Here is a 22,394-nt window from a genome sequence, read left to right as displayed (position 1 = left end):
GCGGCCGGGCCCGCCTCGCCCACGATGTCCATGTCCCCGTGGTTGTCGACCCACAGTTTGCCTACTATAATGTTGTGCCACTGTGGTTGTTACCTGTAAAAGCAAAGCATGCAGAGGTACAATAACAAGCATTATCAAATTAATAACATAAAATAGTTTAATTAAAATTTATTTCTCTAAACTTTGATAGGTACTAAATCATACAGTATGGATAAACTACAATGTATTACTTATTGTACAGATTTATCTTCTTGGAGCAATACTTATTTTCCGTTGTATGGTGTATGATACTTCCTACAATTGCATGGAGTGAACTTTATAATTTTCTGAATACCTTTCTCTAGAAGAGCGTGGTATTGTGGTTTTAGAGGAGCAACCAGGAGTCGTCTCGGAGCTCGAGGCTGACGAGCTCCCGGCGGAGGTCCCCGGGGCCCGTGACCTGGTGTCGCGCGGTGTGTCGGCCGCCCCGCTTGCAGGCCGCACCTGCGCGCACTGCCTACCTAGCGAGCGCACGACTGCCCCCCCCTCCTCTCACCGTGACTACCGAGCGTGTGTGTGTGTGTCTGTGTGTGAGAGCGAGCTCACGCGCCGCGTACCTTTCTCCACGTGTATTTGTTTCCGGAGCTAGGGAACATGGCGGACGCGCCGCCCAGCGGTATAATCTGAAGATATTTCCCCCTAAACTTGGTGGTCATGGTGAACTCCTGCCAGCACTGCCAGCCCGCCTGCCCCTCGCAGAACTGCGCTACCATCGGAGGATGATGGGACACCTGGCCACAACACAAATTTTGAATTTAATATATCAGACTGGCCAAAACAAAACACATGGTGCTTAAGGCTAGTGCTGGAAGGATAGAATAGGAGAGGAGTGGCAGGGATACGGAATCGAGGAAAAAAAAAACAATGTTTTTAAGGACTCAAAAATTTGGACGTATCATAAATAATTAAACAATACAAACAAGCCTAAATCAAATGCAAGTGAAGTAATATATACGAATATTTGTGACCAACCACCGTTTAAATATAAGTGTTTCTAACAACAAAAAGGACTGACCGCTTCATAAAAGACTTCCATGTGGTTTAGACCTTAAGGACGATGTGTTTCATCTCTGCTTAGTAAAAATATATATCCACAAATTACTATTCATCAAAAAAAACTTTGGTTTCTAATTAAAAACATCTGGCAACATTTTCGAAGGTACAAATAACAAGGGAACTTGAAAATATCTATTGATAAATTAATCAGTAAAAAGTCATTTAAATTGTAGAGTAAGATTTTGTTATATATAGTTAAAGATCTTATCCCATATAAAAATGACTACATTTTTTGTGAAGCGCCTGAATCGTATTGATCTTGAATTCCATTACTATGCTTTTGGAATCGAGAACAGGGAGGAGTGTGGGTGTGGGATAGTCCGGGTGCACTAACAAGGAGGGAGATGTGTCACTTGCCTGCTCGGAGATGGCGCGCCAGCCGAGGTCTGACATGCGGTCGCACTCGAACGTCTCGCCTAGCAAAGGGTTGAACGGCTTGTTAGTCCTGCAAGCAGTTTAATAAGTAATGGGATAGTCAATATGAACAGCAACTTCAAGTTATCAACTGTAACAACGGAATATACACATATGTTATCTTAGTTTAATAATTAAGATACTTCGCAATTGCAAATATCTACTCTCCTCTACCACAGTCCACTGCCTCTGTGGTTAAGTTACGCTATAATGCTCATTCCTGCTTACTCATCTTAGTCTTCTCCACATCTGTTTTATTTTTTTAGATAATACAAAATTCGAGTACGAAAGGAACTTCACCTTACCCGGTGGTTTTGAAAACCTTCAAATAACAGGAACAAAGACACTCCAGAATTTTGATTGTTTGTTGGTATTTTACCTGCAAGCCGTAGATGCATACGAGGAGACGGTGAAGGCAGCCACGTAGGCGAGCTGCTGCGCGGGGTCGTCGAACTTGGCGGCCTGGTCCAGAATGGACGAGTATTCGTATTCCTCCGTCAACCGCTGCAACATCGACAGCGGCTCGCTGAAGTTCACCGGGATCGGGATCTTCGATAACTCCTTACCTGTTGAATAAATAATTTGGCTGGACTCATATCGTTCAAGTTCAACGGACTACTCCGGTCCCAATTGTCCGGAGTTTAGCGAAAACGCTTATATACAAAATATGTTTTCTTTTTTGTTTACCTTGTCAAAATAGTGATTCCAACAATGAATATAAAGAAATCTAATTTCTGGATCCCGTCCTCTTGAATCTCATTTAAATGACGTTATTCAAATGCAGGTTTCCATTATATTCCTAAAGGAAGGAATGAACCAGGTATCTTACCACTAAGGCGAGTAATTAAAGTGGTTGCAGCACGCAGACGCCGGTCATTTAGCCATTGGAAGCTGAGTCTTTTGCTTCATTTATTATCGCCACAACATTTAAAATGGGTGCCAACTTTTGGTGATAATGACTATTACATTAGAATACTACTGTTCAATGGCTAACCTTACTAATTGTACAAAACGACACATTTAATTATCAAATAAATTATCAAAATGTTAAACTACAATATTGATTATTTAATTATAGTTCAATTCATCTATAAATGTACCTCTAAGTGGCCTAGAAAACAAGTGGGTCACATAAAATGTCATCAACCCAGGCTGTTTTTGGTCGAGGCAACAACTTTCTACCAAGAGGTTACAACCATAAGGATAGCAAAATATAGTGAGTTATTCTTGATCACTTTATAGTTCAGTGGATTTTATAAACGTGATCATGTCTATTGTAAAATCGAACTGGTTGGCATCGTTTCGATTTCTCCGATTGCCCAAAAAGCCATAGTCTTCCAAATAATGAATGTCTGCGCTTTGGTTACCGGGTTTGCCATGACTTCTGGTAAACTGGTAGTGTGTATGATATAGAGTCCTGTACGAACCTATACAATTCTTCATAATGGACCAAAGGCTGAGCGGGTAGTTGGGCTTGTCGGGCACGCGCGTCCGCCGCGGGGTGTCCGTCCAGCAACCCCTGCGCTTGTGACACGTGAGGCTGGAACAACAACATGTAGCGTTATATTTACTGTTAACTGTCAGAGGGCGTACCGATATCTATAAATAATGTTATTGCTGTTGTGAAAGCGTGACAACACACTACAGGGCGTAGAGCTTCGTCCCCACTTCTACAACAGCATTTGTATAATTTGAGGGGTTGATCGAATGGTGTCGGTTTACTTTTCTTCTATAAAGTACAGAATTCTCGCCATAAAAAATCTGTTCGCTGTAAATTTAGGGAATATCACAATTTTCTGTTAACATAATAACATAAAATTGTGTCAACACTTGTGTAAATACATTCTCTTTATTTGAAATACCAGAAATTCATACCAGTGTAACACACACATTATTATTTAGTGTCAATAAAAGAAGAAAGATCGTATTTAAATAAAAGTCCTATTAAAAAGTAGTATAGTAAGTGGCTTTTTCCATTATTTTAAATGAATATTTAATAGCCCGCTATCAAATCTGGGAACAATGGTAACGTGATTGGGGTCGTATTGTAAGTTAGTACATATCTGGCACATGAGGGTAACATAGTTCAACATACAATCGCGCGACGTCATGTAACGTGGCACTGACTCACTGCGACTTATCACGGATGAAATTGGCACTTTCCTTGGCAATGATATCAACATGCTAATAGTTTCTAAGTATACAATTAACACGAACGTGTACGAATAAATTGTAGTACAAGATAATTATATAGTTTCGAAAAAAGTATTGGCGTGTTTGAATAGTACACGGTATACAGAATGAGGCATACTACGTTTTAAGACTGAATTTCCGGTACTTTTTCTTTGACCATCCAACATCCAACATTAAGCAGTTCAAATAAAGTATACAATTTAACAAGGTCACAGTAAATAGTATTTATTCTTAACGAAAGCATATAAAGCAAGATGACAGTCATAAAACAAGAAACACTAATCGCCCTAGTTAATAGCAATGTAGTCAGACGGAAAATCTTAATGTCGTAACTTCACGGCTAGTCGGTCACACACATTGAGGAACATTTCATATTACTCGTTCACTTGTACTGCGTTGTAACACTTACCCATACTTTGATATCCTCGTCTTTCTCTGCCACTTTGGGCACGAGGGCACTGGCGTTCGGGTCCGCTTCTACTCCACCCATGCGCTTTCAGGTCTCTCGTGTTTGTCTTCCACGAAAATTACCTTTATTAACAAATTAAAATTATCAATGAAGTGGTTATTATTGGTCAGATACTGACTAGGGATAGAGAACAATTACGAGTAGGAGAGCAAATTTAATAACATTTTAATTATGTGCCTAATTGTGGCTTTGGTCATTAAAGTCATTTAATGAGAAAAATAAATAAACAAATAACAATTAGCTAAGTAAATGTTTACGTCGCCTGGAGATGGCGAACGCCAGAAATATTGATCCTTCTAGTTTCCATACTAAACATAAAATTATTAAATAAAATTGTAAATCAACTTCTATAGAAAGGGTCTGAATGAAGGTAGCTAAAGGAATCATTATTTATTTCACAGTTACAGTAATTATACTACAACCTGGACATAGAACCACATGTTTACTTTATACATTATTTACAAATGCGACTGACCTGTTGAGTCTCGGTGACAGTTTCAGTCTCAGACTCGTCTGAACTTTCACCACCTTTTACTTTGTTTTTCCTATTTACCTGTAAATGCACACACATAACAATGAACAATGAGCGTGATTCACTCAGTAACAACCCTAATGGATGGCAAAGGACAAACATACAGGGACACTAGAATATTTTCTAAGTAACTAACACATAAAGGAAGTTAGATTAAGTCACATGTAAAGATGATACAAGTGATAAAGAACTGTTAGTTTTGTAAACAAGAACTGGTTATAATTGACACATTTCATGATTTGTTATTACATATATAGGGAGTTTAAACTAAAACTTTCTGTTTCCTTTATGCAACATACAGTGTCAGAAAACATCATGCTTTGAACTTGTTTGATTACATGATATATTATTTATGAACATTGTGTTGTCTACTCACGGGCACTTTAATTACAAATGAAGTCTTTTCATCCATATTTGAGGAGAAACCCTCTTCCATTGCATCAAGAATTCATGATCCTCATCCTCAGGTTCGTTGTGACCCTGGCCTGTGCCGTTTCCACCTGTATACAAAAAATACCATACTTATACTAAACACTTATGAAAACTAGTCAAACATGATGAAAAGTGCTTTATATTTAAAACTCAAACAAATGTCTTAAAAAGTATTTAAAATAATCACTTAATTATTATGTATCAGTGAACGCTGAAGCCATACCATTCTACTTCAATTACTCAAGTAATGTATAGAAAACACACACAAAATAAAAACAGTTAGGTAACAATTTAACTTGACATTCTTACAACAAAGAGTCTGACTTCCTAATAATATTATTGTAAAACTTCCTGTTGATAGATTGCTTTGTGTTACTAAGCCAGGATTAAAAAAATGTGGGCAACACCTTGTTATACACACTGGGGGAGATTAAGTATTATTATTTTCTATGTATGTCACTGTATTTAATTTGTCTTAATCAGACATCACAATATTATTAAAAACAGTTATCACCGCTGACACTAAATAAAACCAATGTTTTATATTGTAAAAATATATCTGGAATTTTAACTTGATTTCAGCTAACTACCTTCTACAAGCAGCTATCTCTTACTTACTAATGCATATTGACAAAGCATCAATAACACTACATTATGTGATGTCTAATGACTTCCTACACCTTTGTTAAGCTTCAACTACATTTTCAGATAAATAAATTTGCAGTTCACATCATATTATCTAAAGGTTTGAATGTATACCATGATTCATAGCTATACTTCAGGTTAAAATGTATAAAAAACTAGTATAAGACAAACTATGCACTCATGAGGTACATAAGTAATTAAAAATTATATTCCTCTTCAGTTGTAATTAATTCAACTACACGGTGTATTCCACTTTATAAGTAACAAGTAAATAGGTACATCACTTTCAAGAGTTTGAACTTCCAGCGCTGCACTAACTGTACCAAATAATCGATTATAGCACCATTCAAATACATAAGTCATTTCTTTCTTGCATGAACCATTAATTTTTACCTACAATGAGAAAAACGTATTTATAGTCTACACATGCATTTAAAGGCTCGACATGCACTAAAACCTATTATTAAATGATGCATCTGAAACAAATCTCCCTACTCCTTAGGAAACCTCCACACACCAAAGCAAGCCAGTGAATGTTTGGAATTTGCAAATGTTTGAAAAAAACATAAATAAACCCAACCTTACTGTGAATGAACCACCAGAAAGTAATGAAACCAATTCAAGTACCACTCATAGGTCACTAACTGATGACAATTAATTTGCAAAACCATCTTGACAGTGTAATCTGTAGCTAATAATGTATGCGATGATTTGACTTCTAAAATAATCCCATGACAACAATTTGCAAGCTTGCTCTCGGTAACATTCAGTGATGATGACATTTCCTTCTGACTTGATTTTACTTACCGCCCATCGTGTTGTTTTGGAGAGTTCAATATATCATTACTATCAACCTAATAAGAATAATAAATACACGCAAAGCTGTACAAGGCCAAGTTCACTATAGACGCGTACATAAATGTGAACTTGTTATTACTAGGCAGAGCAGGCAGGACTAAAACAATCGTTTCACCACATGACAACACTTCATTCCCGATACACGATAATTCAATAAATGAACTGAGATCAACCAATTGCAACAATTGTAATACGTTGGACAGAAAAACAACAACCTTGAAATCACCAAAAAATCTGTCTACAATAGTATGACAAATATTTCGTTTCGTATTATATTCGTATTTCGTATACACTTTTACATACCGAAATTAGGTATCGTTTAATATATTAAATACATTTTTGTATTTTTAACATACACACACACACACACTTCCTGGAACATACAATAATTTCATTTGAAATTACACATCAAGAATTTTAACCCAAAACGTAAATTTCTTTTCGATTTTTCATCCGTCACGAAACCAAACCAACCAACCAACACGTTTCGTTTTACGTTCAAAATTATTCCAAGGTATTTTTCCCAATGGCAACAGTGCTACGTATAACTCTATAGAGTCATTCTACTATGTTGGAATCGACTATCATCGTTTCTTGCAAGAGCATTAAATGAGCGAATGGTCCTTGTAATTTTTTCCGCTAATTATTTCATCGCCAATGACGTAATATATTTGTGGGATCTTTTTTCGTAAGGCGAAGTGCTGTAATATGTACTAAGTTTCATGCCTACTGCTGTTTTGTTTTATTGTACCTACTGTTACTGGCCCTGGAGGAAATAAGACTTTTATGAAATGTTTCTAATCTATGTAGTTTGTAGACATGCTTGAGTATACAAATTGTTACAGATTGAATACCTCTCGTAATAAGAAGTTGAAACGTTTTTATGCTTTCTTAATACGTATACAATAAAAAACGGTAAAAATATTGTTTTATAAGAATTTAACCATGCCTAATAATACATAGCATACCTGGGCATACCTTTTAGCATAAATGACTAAGTGTTAGTTGAATTTAATCAATTCTCAAAGGAAAGGTCAAAATAGTTAACTGACTTTGTTTCACTCTAAAGGTTCAATTTAGGAGAGGTCACAAATGTCAACTGTGAGATTTGGAGATAAATAAAAATCAAGGTTATTATTGAAAGAATTAAAAGTAATTAATACATTTTTTTTACATTATTTTTGTATCAAATTTTGTTGTATAAATGAACATTGATCTCCAGTTTCCACAGATTTTGCATTGTCATATTTAAATGGTCATTAAAAGTCATGACAGTATTATTCATAGATTTAAGTGTTGTTATGCTTGGTAGGTAGTTTTAATGTAAAGATGTGTAATAAAATGTACTACGCAAAACTGAAATATTTACTAAGGAATTTGTTACTGCTCTAGGGACTAACAATAAGACGAAAGTGAAGACGCAACTTACCGGGCTGTGAAGTACTGCGCGCAGTAACTGTTTTCTCGAGATTGTCGTGCTGCCTTGCGAGTTGTTCGACAACCTCCTGCAGTCTCATCTTTTGCTCGCGCTCGTGCTGCAGCGCGCGACTCATGCGGGCGCTCGAGGCTGCCGCGGCGCTCATGAACTCTGAACACGCCTAATTAAAGTGCCACCTTTAAAATCGCTTAGAATATTTTGAAAACAATTTTGTATTATTATCTTGAAATAATGTTTTAATTGACAAATATCATTATTATGTTCACATTCTCAAATAAGACACTTGCAAATCAAGGTCATTACCATTATCACATTCTATTCATTTTCATTATCTCTAAGCTTATTTTATAAAATAGGTTTTAATGTCTTTTTCCACTAAGTACTTACATTCATCATGGCATTGCATGATATCCTAAACAGAGTAGCCCTCTCTGAGACTTGCTTGGTAGTGTCTGTTGGTGGGATCTCTAGGTCTACAAGTGACCGCTGTAGAGCGGCACCATGCCTAGCAACTAGTTCCGAACAAGTACGCAGATCATGGAACCTAGCTGCCAGTTCTCTTGCTATGCCTCCTGCGTCTTCACCTTCACCTTCTCCACTACCAACCACAACTACTCCAGTGGAAATCTGGTCTTCGTCATCATCGGATTCTTGTGCCCGGCTGCAAATTTAAATTCAGTTAACTTGATTGTAGACAAGGTCTAAGTTTTGTGTTGAATAGCTAAATCATAATACTTACATAGCTTTGGCCTTGGCCAATTCGAGAGCTGTGACCCAACTTTGTCTTTCCACTTCATCATGAGCTCTGATGTGAAAGGTTTGTGTGCCTCCATTACTGATCACAAAGGTACATGAGTCTGCAGTATGGATGAGGGCACCCAGTAGAGATATGGTACCTCTGCAGGTGTGAGCCATCTCGGCTTGATTTCTACAAAAAAATATTTCATATTAATGTTTAATGTGTTAATTAGTTTAGTTCATTGTGTATCTGAACTATCTATTACTCCGAAACAGTTATCAGATACTTATGATAACATTTAAATTAATTGATTTCACTAAGAGAGTACAAAATCCCCTGAGGTATATGTTACAGCTGTTGATAATAACATGGATATAATATTAAATGTGCTAAGTTCTCATAACAGTATTCCTATTGCAATTCATTGAACATTCACAATTTACATTGTCATTGATAATTTAATGCAATGTTTTAATAAATTTATGATAAAATAATAATGCATGTGTGTGCTAGAGCCAATTGTATGATTAATGTCTAGAAACTGCTGTCACTGTCAGCACAGTAGTCATTATAACATAGGTAATCAAAGTTATTAAACATCGAAAATAGCAGTTGTACAATTTTGATACCGTCGTTTCGTCAAAACAGTTTTATATAACAACAAACAATATCAGATAATATCATATTGCTTCACGAATTGCATATAATCATAGAAAAAATTCGGTTATACACCACTGCGTCATTTTGTTAAAATATAATAAATAGAAACATGTAAGATTATCACTGGTGGATTCGAGTGACACCAATAAGAAGATTTGAATGTTGTTCCTACTAAAGATTACGACCAAGTTACCTGTAATACGACAACAATCCATTCGACAACACGAACCATCTTCGTTGATAACCCTTTAAATAATTTGTCCACTTGAATAGCCAGCCTTTTTTCTCTGGATCCCCAGGTATTGTCTGACCCTTGGCTACGATGGTATCCGACATATTTTCGTAATATCACAATTTAGATTAGTAAATCATAATAAAATTCCTCTACCAGCCACGTCTGACGACTAGCCACCATATCAATTTTATCAATCAAGTTCGTATTGGTATTACGGTACAGATAAAAAATAAGAAAATTATTGATGACAGTCAAATTAAATCGACTAAAATTTATTTTATCGTTTAGTTTTGTGTATGAAATGCCTTGAAGAAGTTAGAATATGTATTTATTTAATAAATACGTTTAAGAGTTTAATACTGAAACTTTTCGTTCGTCTTAAGTAATTTAAAAATGTTATAAGATGGCAACATGGTAGAATTGAAGATGACAGCAGACGTCAAGATTATCTAAACTACTTCTCCTGGTAATATTTTGTACAATGGTAATAATATTAAGTCGCTGTCTCCTCAGCGGAATCAGAAGTCGTGTTTTGGCGAGCGGGGGTACTAGTCGTTTAGCTCAAGGTAAAACCTTTCACATAAATTTACGTTTCACGGCTGCAGTTAAGTGTGGTGGATTATACTACCTGACCTACTTCATAGATAACAAGTTTTTCAGTTGTGAATGATAGTGTTACCACTTGGGCTTAAAGTTTTAATATTTAAAAAATAATAAGTTTAAACATTTTTATTTTTAGGGTCATTTACATTCGGCAACATGGGGAGCTCATTCTCAGTAAAGTACTGTCCAGGCACCAAATCCCCTAAAAAGGATAAGGGTAAGTTATATTATTTGATAATCATTTCTGTATGCTGGAGTTAATTTAAAAAATGATTTGTCTCTGATAATTGAGTGCTAATTGTTTGTTTATTTACCTAAACATATCACAAAAATTAAATGAACAATTTTATACAAACTTCATTATTCATGTTTATTTGTAACATAATTAAATTTGTATGTGTAACGGTGGTTATTTTGTTACATAAATAAACTATTGCATAAGGATATGAAATACAAAAAAATGCTAGCGGTCTTACTTTTTTTAAATAGATTCTTTAAACTACAGGTCTGAAATATTGAATAACTATTCAAGACACTGAAGGCAACCCATGAAAAATGAGTTTCAAGTTGAAATGAAAGTGGTCTGTATTGTCATGTAGTGTTAAATGGCTAGATCATATCTTTTTAAATTAATGCATAGCTGCATAACATTCCACTTTTGTAAAAACAAATACTTTTGTTTTCTACAACTTTATTTTTTTTGTTGAATATCATGTAACGCATTATAGTTTATTTTATACCATTTAAATAATGGACACTTTATAGAATTAAAAACAAAAAAAGAATAATACTGCATGCTGTGTTGGAGTGGCTCTGAAACAATAATGCTAATCAACTTATAATATTTTTAAAATGTAGGTAACACCTCAACCTTTTACTCTAAAGGTACACTTATGGTTCTGGTAAGAATTACAAAGAATACACAATGTAATATTCTTTTTAGGTTTATATTTTGATTCATTTATATTAACTGCAATAGGTAACTCCCTATGTAAAATTACATTGGTCTCAGTACACTACCCTGTGGAGCACTTTTGCAGTTTGTGAGATAAACGCCAAGTAAAATTAAATTTGTTTTTTCTTTTTGCATTCTAAATGTGCTTTGTGAGGCGCGTACGTAATAAATGACATTAATTAATATTTCATGGTTGTACAATAACACCTTCAATTTAGTCAAATTTACGTCTTTGAGAATTGATTGAATATCTATAATACTGTAGTAGTAGATTAAAATAATTAATGGAAATTCATTGTAAACTAATTGGTAAAAATAAAGTGAATGCCAACCAAATAAGATTAAATTTAAAATCAGAGATGAAATAAAAATGCGGGTCATTTCCTTATCAAAGTATTATCGTAGTAAACATAATCCGTCAGGTTTTTCACATTCAATTAAGAACCACTGTAATTTCTTTTGAACGATATCTCAAGATATCAAATTAAATATTTCAATCAATAAATAATCAACTAAGTAAATCAATTAGCGGGTTTAATCTTTTCTTAAAACAATTATTTTGCAAGATCATTAATCATTTTCGTCATTTTTACGGAATGGTAAATCCGATCAAATAGTCGTTTTGGATGGGTCTATACAACAAGAGTTTGAAAAAATATTTACAGAACAATTCAATACTGTTAGTATTTTTTCAAACCCATGTTTTACTTTAAAATCAATTTACCTTCAGAAGAGGCATAATGTAAACTCCTTTCAGTATTGACACACGTATTTATTTTTCCCATTTTTGTTACACACGTCAATGTCAGAGGGCGCCCTGTCAAAGGCGTGATAATTGTTCAGTGATAAGTTACCGCACTGCCACAAGCTTCCGCCTTGCCTGTTGTTGAAAAAGACAAAACAAAATGTTTTGCTGATAGAACAGAAATTGTAAACAAAGCTATTCCAGGAATTTGATAGGTATTTGGATAAAAGTGGTGCGTGGTTGCGGCTGTCCAAAAACCGCAACCACTGATAGACGTCAATTCGGCAATTTATTGATAAAGGTCTCAAAATATATTTGATTGTGCATCTGACGTTACCAAAAATTACCTAAAGTACTGCACAAATCGTGTTTGTAGCGAAACAAATGACCGTTTATGATATCTCTGTAATAGCCAGCCTTGCTTAGCGGATGGGCAATGGAAGAAAATTTATTCCATAATATAATGCTCGTAATTTCATTGAAGTTGTTCCGAAGTCGACCGTTTAGTTGTTTGTTGAGGAATACAAGTAATTACCGTTTTGAGATCAAAACAATATTGCAGTGGTTCTATAAAAGGATCGGCGACGCGAAAATGGGTAAGATTTATTTGGTAGAAATGTTATTTTATTGAAGAATCAGTAGTCACCTACTTTTTGTTATGTTGATTATTAGGTATTAGGTATGACGCGCAAAAACAAAATATATTACATCTTAGTAAGTTAAGCTCATTCATGTAAAAGTCGATAAACATCTAACTAGCCTCTGTAATAGTATCTAAAGTTTAATTAGATTGTTACCTTACCAAATATTTTAGGTATTTAAATTTCCACAAACTTACTTAAGTCATATTACTTTAACAGGGGCAAAAGCATCGAACATGCAACAGTCATCATCTAACGGCACTGATGCTGACAACTACGTGGAATCGGTCGTCTGCCACGAAAACGACATAAATGAGAATGAAATGAAAGTCTTCGATATTGGAGACGAGGGCAAAGTGCTGATCGTGAAGCAGAAAGGGGAGATCAACGCGATGGGGACGGCCTGCACCCACTACGGAGCGCCGCTGGTCTCCGGCGCGCTGGGCGACGGCAGGGTACGCTGCCCCTGGCATGGAGCCTGCTTCAACATCAAGACCGGCGATATCGAAGACTTCCCTGGATTCGACGCCATCCCCTGCTACAAAGTCACCATCACTCCCAAGGGAGAAGTCAAAGTAAGACTATTTGCTTTCTTTTTACCTTTGGATCTATTACGATGGATAGGCATTTTCGCGGTAGATATAGGAATCATATCACATTGTACGGTTTACGTTACCTGTCTTATAAAAAAAAGAAAAAGTAGGCGGTATTTTCTAAATTTAAATATTACGTAAATGCAATGGTACCATGCGTTTATCACAAGTTGTTTATCTACAATCTTACAGTTTATCCGTAATCGTTAATTTTATCTTGGCTTTTTTCTAGCCAACCTGAAACACTTTGCCTTGTTCGCCCTAATTTCATTAATTTTACCTATAGTTTAAAAATAGCTACAATTATTCGGGTTCTTTCCAAGTAACCTATTTAGGAAAAACTTGGGGCCCTATCATAAAAATGCTGCAAAAAATTCGATTTCGGGTTAAGAGAACTTTACGTACGAACCGTTCTAAGAGTAAGATAAAAACACTACCTTGAATGAAGGCGATGAAGAGTTATGATTTATGAAAGCGAGAAAATGCGTAAGAGATTTAAAATCAAATTCCCATTCATTCATCGGGCATTGTATATAGCCGATTAATTAATAAATTATAAATAATAATAATAATAATTAAATGTAAATAAATGTGGACAACATCACATACATTGTTCTGAACCCAAAGTAAGTTGCTAAAGCACTTGTGTTATGGAATTCAGATACAACGAAGGTACCACAAACACCCGGACCCGAGACAATGTAGAAATGTGAATTTTTACATTGACTCGACCGGGGATCGAACCCGGGACCTGAGAGCTAGCGACACCTTGAAACCGGTGCGTACGCCACGTCTTTAAATACATGTAAATTCCATACGAACAAGAACACTGTGTACAGGGTTATTACGAATTGGATTACAATTTATTGAAAATACAATTTAAACCTGGCGATTAAAACGTGGCCTACCTAAAGTACTTGATTGCAATATTTATTTTATTAGTAAACACTTACGTCTAAACCGATTATTAAATATGTTTGATAATAGATATCATGAATGGACTTGTTTAGCGATAACGAAGGTAAGGTGCCTATACATATACAATGATTTAGTTCGGAAAATTGCTCCATCATTCATACCTACATTACCTACCTAAACATTCAGCCGCATTTGATAAAAATCTGCTGGTTGGTCAATCATATTTACTGAGTTATTAAGATTTCTGTCAGAGATTGAATAATAAGCCGTTAGTTAAGATAAAAATTAGGTACACAACATTTAATTACATGCGTACTTAATCACTTTTATATTATCAAACATCCTATACCTACTGCATTCGTCACCAGAGAGTTATTGGAATCTCTTTTCTCGACAAAGCCACAGCAGGCGTTGGCGGTTACAGAAGCCTCTTTTGAGTCAGATAGCTTCATCATCATCATCATCCACAGCCTTTATCCTCCCACTGCTGGGCATAGGCCTCCCCTTTCTCGTGCCAATTTCTACGGTCTTGTGCTAGCCTCAGATAGCTTGCATATGTATAATAATTCTTCCCCTATTCGTGCTACTATAATATAAAGTAATAGCATTTATATTTATATCATACCTCCAATTGTTACATTATAAACTTCTTCGTTTGGTTCTTTTTTAAAAGAAGAAGACTTGTAGCATTAAGAGACGAACCTAGCCCAGTAGTCTTCCCTTTTAAGAGTATCATAATGAAGTTAACAGATCTTAGGTACTGATATGTAGCTATGTGTGTATGTAAAAAACAAGGGCCATTTTAATTATTCCGACAAAAAAGAAAATAGCGCAGCTTATTTTTTGAAATATATTTTGTGTTGTATGTTCTAAAGATCAGACACCGCGTCTACAACTCTGGCCTGTTATTGCCCCGATTCTGCTATTTTACAATGGCCGATGAATGAATGGCAATGGGATTAAATTCTAAATTATTCCTATTCTCTTAAGCATTTTGCCAATACAATTGGAAATTAATTGTATTGACCTTTAGTAAACCGTCCCGCACTGAATTTCCAATTATTGTGTAGAAAAATGTTTAAGAGAATACGAAAATTGTAATTTTAAGCCAAATTTCATTCATTCATCGGTCGTTTTAAATAGCAGAATTAGGGCCCAGCTACTAGTATGGTTATACAGATATCGCTCTTGTTCTAAGAAATGTGAAGGCTTTGACGCCCGACCCCTACTCAAGCGGAGCGTAATTAAGGTCGCATTGCATTGCTCTGCTAGCCGTCTCGGGTCTCAAAGAGTCGTGACGCGAATAACTTAACTCAGATATTTCCTTTATCATTTTAGGGCAATCTTAAATGCAATTAATGATGATAAAAAATATCGCCGATAAATAAGGCTAACAAGGCCAAATTATGTATGCCTTATTATTATCCTTAAAAAAAATGATTTGTGCGCTTATCACTAGCATCTACTTGGAGCAACGATTACGTTTCAAAGCCAGAAAAACCTATGTGCCTAACTATGATTCAATTTCATTTTCGGTTACGTTCGAAACAATTAATTATACTATCAGCTAGTAATCAAATATTATCGAATTCATTTATGATAACTATCGCATTTAACTTGTCATAAACGTAGACGGAACGTTGAGCAATGATGTAGATAAAATTAATATTTAGTCGGATCACTCTAGTAATATATCGTCATTGTAAAATTTGTACTAAACTTTATCTACGGCACGTATTTTGATAGCTTAAGCATTTTATATAACAGTTTAGATGTAAATGAAGCGGATAAATCCGATGATGTAGGTACCCGATAAATCGCACGTCCAATGCTTAAAGAAAATCTTAAATCTGACCTCTGCAATACATTTTTCTGGAAATTTAATCCACTAGAAATACTAGAATTTTTAAATGACTTAACGACGTCAATGACCAAATCCTGGAACTCGGATTAAGGGCAGAACTAGTTTCCCGATATCCGGAGCTTGTAGGCTAAGTCACTTATCTCCGCACTAACTACGACTAGAGTTATTAGATCTAAGTATTGCTACCTAATAGCCGTTAAACCGTACACTGCTACGAGCTCTTACGTTTGTCAATACTTCGGTAAAGTCTAGTTTGACCCCGTGTCCTATTGCCTGACGTACCAATGTTTTTAGATCTTATATTTATTGTATGGCTACATTTTCATAAGTAAGGGAAATGCCGGACGTAATAACACTAATCGTACCGGATTATTACTCAATCGGTACTTAGCACTACTGGTGACGCAGGCAGATATTGATTTAAGTCCAAGTCTAGAAATACATTAACAATTAATAGATTTACACGTGGTAAACGTTATTTGCCCTCCTGGTTATGTCTAAGTGAGGCATTATGAGTCATGAAAAGAATTTTGCTCGTTCTACCTACCTCCTTTCCTTTGGCGTGCCATTTTGTCGTATATCCGGTTTGCGGATTTGACCTATTTACTTGGCCTTAAAGCAAGGCAATGGGAAATAATTGTGATTTGAATAAAAAAGTTCCGCAATTTCATAAAATTAACAACTTATATTTGGTATCTCTTGGTATTACATAGTAACCCTTAGTATGCATAACTCATACCCAGGTGCTGCAGGCCATGCCTACGGTTTCTTTTATAGGTAAATCGAAATTAATCGCCACAAAAATATGTTAACCGTCAAGATAAAGATAATCATTATTAATGAATATAAATTACTTCTGTGTAGCCTTGGTCTCCTTGTACTTATGTGCATTGTGCAATATACCAAGTAGAGCATTAAATAGTTACGGTTTTTTAATCAGCTCAATCTGATTAAAAAATATTTTTGTAACAAAAAGGATTGTGATCATTTCTCAATAATGTATTTAAATGCATGCAAGACATACTCTGAATTGCGTCGCTTTTCATTGTTTCTTTCTCTAGTCGTCGCATTACCAGTTAAAAATAATATATTTATATTGACGGTTAACAAAAATATGACACAATGATTTTTTTCATAGTTGCCACCTTCATATTCCTGTATTGGTGTCGGAGGTCTCTAAAAATATTTTCCGGTCTTAATTAAACGGCAATGGTCGCTACATTCAAAATGGCTTACAATTGTAACTTCTAGAGGGCCGATAGGAGAGAGAATACTAAAAGAACAACGGGGCTCAACGGGCCACATGCGGCATACAACGCGTACCCAAATACGGATTAATAATATATCATGTTTAACAACAATCAATGTCATGATTTACCATTTATCCTTACCAATGATTGTTTACAAATATTTAAACTGTACTACGGTTAGAGTTAATTTAAATGAAACAAATAACTGGTAGGTATAAATTAATGAACCTTGTAAAGCGTGACTCATATACTTGTAAATACTGGGTAACTACGCTTACCTCATAATTGATACGACAAGTTTGACAGATATAGTTTATTTCTGCGACAGTGGTACTGTAATCCCCAAAAGGAATTAGTTTAATGGTATTTTTATAAACCGGCATTGCGCCAATAATGCCCATTACCATAATTGAATTCGAATTGCTAACCTAATTTTTTGTTTTTAGTTTGTAAAATACCATTATTATGTAAAAGGGTCATCAGTAGGACCTTCATTCCGATCAACCTGGCCTGTCCGTATTAATAAATTTAACGTAAACCTAACAACTTCAATCAAATTATAAATGAAAAGGAAAAGATTTTTGCCATACATAATGCACTAATCAAAATTGTTGCGAGTTCAAAAATTTTTTTTCGTTTCAATTAGAGAGAAAGCTGTGCAATATCTCCAGCCGCAGTGTTTTTAAATTTTGAATGGACGTGAAGCGGACATTTCCGTTACACGTTTTAATGATTCCTACAACATTTACGTCATTAAAGGATTTCCCGGTTTCCGGCCCGACAGGTTTCATGGTTAAATTTGCGCCTACGTTGCAAGTTACGTAGTAGGTAACTGGTATACAAGTAGTCGACCTTGGTTTGCCTTGACCAAGTCATAGAATTAGTTTATAACCATAGTCACTACGTTACATTTCGTTATACTGGCCAGCCACTAACCAGTCACTCAATGTCACACCCAAGGCTTAACTAATTTTAATTGGTTAAGTATAACGTAACTTTCTTGCCTACGTAGGTTCTGCCTAATTTACATATTTCTAAGTCGAAAATATCTCAAGTCTGCGTTGTTTGTTTAATTTCCTTTTTTGCTGGATTGCACACATATTATTTTCCTTAATCTTTTGTTGTTTTATAACTCGCTTACGGCTTATATCATCATTATGAGAATATAACTGTAATACATTCCAAATGCTGTGGTGGCCTTGTAAGTCCTATGAACGGATTTTGTTAATCACAAGGTTCGAAGCTATTGCAGGCAGGTATTAAAGTGCCTTTTTAAACTATATACATTTTTAAATCTTCTTTAATACCATGAACCAAAAGGTAAAGCTACCTGACTTCTACTTATTGGAGGCTTGAAACACCAACCTTTACTGAGTGACCAAACGTGGCCATGAACTCGCAATCTTTCGCTACAAGGTAATAACGCCCTTAAGACTGTTACAACAATCTACTAATATTATTTATAGTCATAGTAAAAAGGAAGAGTCTGACTAAGAATTTCACTTTTAATTTAATTTGTATTCATACGAGTTAGCTAGACAACTATCGTAGAATACCTACTGAATTTTATGTGTGGCACACTTACATAATGTAACTCGGAAGTTATATCTATCTGCAAACCAATTTACGTTTAATTCCAATTTAAGAATATTTACGAAATTAGAAATAAGTTTTAAACTTGTTTTTTGAATTTATATGGTATATTTAGTTCCAAACCTGGTTTTATATTTATTCAGGAAGTCTTTAGTAAATTGTCTGTAAATTGGCAAATTACTATAGACAACGAACACGACTTTGATCCAGTAATAAGCTAGCTATTTTTAAATTTCAGGTACGAGCAAAACTCAGCGAGTTGAAATCGAAGAAACGTATCAAGGATATCGGTATGGACACGAGGACCGATCAGACTGTGGCCGTTATCATCGGCGGTGGGCCTTCTGGCGCCACCTGTGCTGAAACACTGCGTAGCGAAGGATTTAAAGGCAGGGTCATAATGGTATGCAAAGAAAAGTACTTACCATACGATAGAGTGAAAGTGTCGAAAATCAGCAGCATTGCTGCAATTGAAAAACTAGAAGTTAGAACCGATGAATACTACCGAAACGCTAACATCGAAGTAATAAAAGGTAACGGCGCCACCAAGGTCGACGCGGCGAAAAAAATAGTGCACCTCGAGGATGGCAAGCAACTTAACTTCGACAAACTATTCATCGCGACTGGCGTCACTCCGCGTATTCCTGACATACCAGGTGTTAATTTGAAAAACATCTTTACCGTACGTGACTACGAAGATTCTGTCAATATTCTAAATGCTTTGGGAACTGAAAAAGATAAGCATGTTGTAGTACTAGGCTTAAGTTACATTGGACTCGAAAGCGCATCATCCTGCAATGAAAAGTCCAAGTCGATGACAGTTGTAGGCAAAGACAAAACACCACTGGGTATACTGTTTGGACATGAGATCGGCCGTAGCTTACAGAAATTCTATGAAGATAGAGGTGTGAAATTCGAGTTCGAAACTGTCATCTCGAAATGTAATGGTGAGAATGGCTACATTAAGTCGGTAGAGTTAACTAATGGTAAAGTGCTTCCTGCTGACATGCTTATCATGGGCATTGGAAGTGTACTCAACACCGGATTCTTGAAGGACAGTGGGTTAGCAATTGAGCCCAACGGTGCGGTTACTGTGGACAATAGGCTTGAAACAAATATTAAGGATATTTACGCTGGCGGTGACATGGCCAGTGCTCCCGTTTTCGCCGCTGGAAACAAAAACATTGCAATCAGTCATATTGGATTGGCTCAATACCACGGGCGTATAGCAGCTTTCAATATGGCCAATAAAGAAACTTTCCTTAAGTCGGTGCCTTTCTTCTGGACAGTGCTCTTCGGAAAATCTATTCGTTACGCAGGTTGCGGAAAGGCAGCCAGCACACAAATAGTAGGCGACATAGAAGAATTGAAATTCGTTATCTACTTTTTCGATGAGAACGATAAAGTAATCGCAGTCGGTTCTTGCATGAGGGATCCTGTTGTTGCTCAGTATGCTGAATTTGTCACACAAGGCAAAACGCTGTATAAGAAAGACCTTACCGAAGATCCGTTTGCGTGGACAAAAGAAATTACTAATTTTGAACAATAAAAAGTTACACATATAACCGGATGGTGCTTGTCATAATTTTCATGCTTGACTTTATTTATTCAGTTTTATTTATTCCATAAGAAATATACTTTAAAAGTAGTTATTATTAAGTAAGTTTAGTTTACTGTAGCATAATTCGGGCATGTTATCAAGTACTCTTGTTAACGCCCGGTCCATGCAATCCGCGGCATTATGTCCATAACAATTTTGTTGATATTAAACTACACCGTGAAGTATTACCAATTGTAATGATATTGTTACCACTATCGTAACTAGATGAATATATTTCAAATCTTATCCTAAATTGCTTGCATTTCGTGTCGATATTTATCAGATTAGATTACATACATACGTGTATCGCAACATTAGTGAATAATTTTAATTTCGAAATAGCAATACACTCAAAAACACCCAAGAGCCGTAAATAACTTGGCAGAGACCATGGATTTTTATTATCGATATTATTTCATTGTACCTATCTTAATAATTTGTACCATTGCATAGGCAGTAGAACATCCATTGCGTCACCTGTAAGTTTGTCGAGATTATAATAATAGAAATTAAGACAAAATTTATATAATCGTAGTTTATAGTCATAAGTGTAAAATGTATACCACATAGGTTCTTTATCTATGTCCAGAGATTACCTTTTATGAACAAACATTTATAACTTTTACACTATTAGCCTGCGAGGTAAATGTATAGGACATTTACCTGAGTTGTAATGAGCTCAAAATCTACCTTAATATTCTGGCTTGAGTTTATTTTGGGACAAAGTAACTCTATTACATAATTATACTGTGTGATATAAATAAATTATTGATATTATAGTATTTATGACAAGATATTACTTTATGATTAATGTGAATTTCGGATCCAATTTTCCGACCTATGTCAGGCCAGTTATGCCATGACACTTACATCATAGATACTGTAAAAAAAAACTTGTCAAACGTAAAAATAGTTTGAATAGAAGGTTGATATATGGACATTTTTTTACATTTAGAAAACACCAAATAGTATAATAATTGAATATAGTTTAAAAAAGTACTTCATATGTCATCATTGGCCTACCAGTAGCGGAAGACTATTTGGAATCAGTTACTGTTTTCTTTATATTGTATGTGGACTTAGTTGTGGTACTATTCTTTCAAATAAGAATATCATTCCAGACTTGCCAACCTACTTAGTGCGATCAATATAAGTTAGAACCTCTAGAATGAACTGTAAGATACCACTGTCTCTATCTAACACACCATACATGTATTAAATGCATCTCACTCTATCTTCCAGCTCTTTTAAGATTTTCCAAGTTACATTGACCATACTTACCTTAGCCATTGTAAGTACAGCAGTATTTATGGGCCATTGTTTTAATCTGTGATTTAAAGCACAATTTAGATTTTATTCATTCTGTTAAGTTTGTTACCTGTTTTTTGAGCACATAGTGCTTACCAACTACAGTGATTTTTAGAGTAATAGATCTCATGAAGTACTTAATTTATATTGATATTTATATATTTTGTTATTATTTTGGAATACAGGATTCAAGTAAATAAATGTTTGTGTATATTAGCTACTGGTGTTATACAATGTGTATATATTTATTATCTGTAAAAGTAGTCACTCATATTTAATTAATGATTATAGTAAATGTTGGGCCCAATGCTTTTGTAAACAACTTGATGTGATATTATTATTGTTGCCAGTTTTTATGTATTTTATTCAATAAAAATATTTTGAATAGTTGATTTTTTTTTTAAGAGAATGTCCTTAAAATTTTATATTAGCTTTTTATCCAGGATACTTTGGTTGAATAAATTACCTACACATTAGGTAATTAATTCAACAGTTAGTCATTAGGTAGTTAATTCAGCATATTACACAATTCAAGTGCATATCAGGTCCTAATGAGTCCTAACCAGTCATCTTTTAGTATGTGTATTTGATATAAAAAATAGTTTAGATGATTT

General features: G+C 35.1%; 1 protein-coding gene and 1 pseudogene across 2 annotated transcripts; one reads left to right on the top strand and one right to left on the bottom strand.

Annotated features, from left to right (window-relative positions):
• Positions 1-9,907, bottom strand: part of LOC113503138 — a 13,285-nt pseudogene extending 3,378 nt beyond the window's left edge.
• Positions 9,908-10,161: 254 nt separating this feature from the next.
• LOC113503050 (apoptosis-inducing factor 3-like) lies at positions 10,162-21,365 on the top strand. 2 transcript variants are annotated; one of them, XM_026884853.1, is made up of 4 exons: positions 10,162-10,276; positions 10,450-10,530; positions 12,874-13,229; positions 19,111-21,365. In XM_026884853.1, exons 1-4 carry the CDS (start codon positions 10,192-10,194, stop codon positions 20,419-20,421), a joined length of 1,833 nt encoding a protein of 610 aa, XP_026740654.1. In that variant the 5' UTR covers positions 10,162-10,191; the 3' UTR covers positions 20,422-21,365. The 2 variants fall into 2 exon arrangements, with proteins under 2 accessions (XP_026740654.1, XP_026740655.1); XM_026884854.1 differs by lacking the exons at positions 10,162-10,276; positions 10,450-10,530 and adding an exon at positions 12,097-12,609.
• The last annotated feature ends 1,029 nt before the right edge of the window (positions 21,366-22,394 follow it).

Source organism: Trichoplusia ni, chromosome 18 (genome assembly GCF_003590095.1).
Source record: "Trichoplusia ni isolate ovarian cell line Hi5 chromosome 18, tn1, whole genome shotgun sequence".
Lineage (NCBI taxonomy): Eukaryota > Metazoa > Arthropoda > Insecta > Lepidoptera > Noctuidae > Trichoplusia > Trichoplusia ni.
Note: the sequence above shows the minus strand (reverse complement) of the source record. Positions and strands in the feature narration are given on the sequence as shown.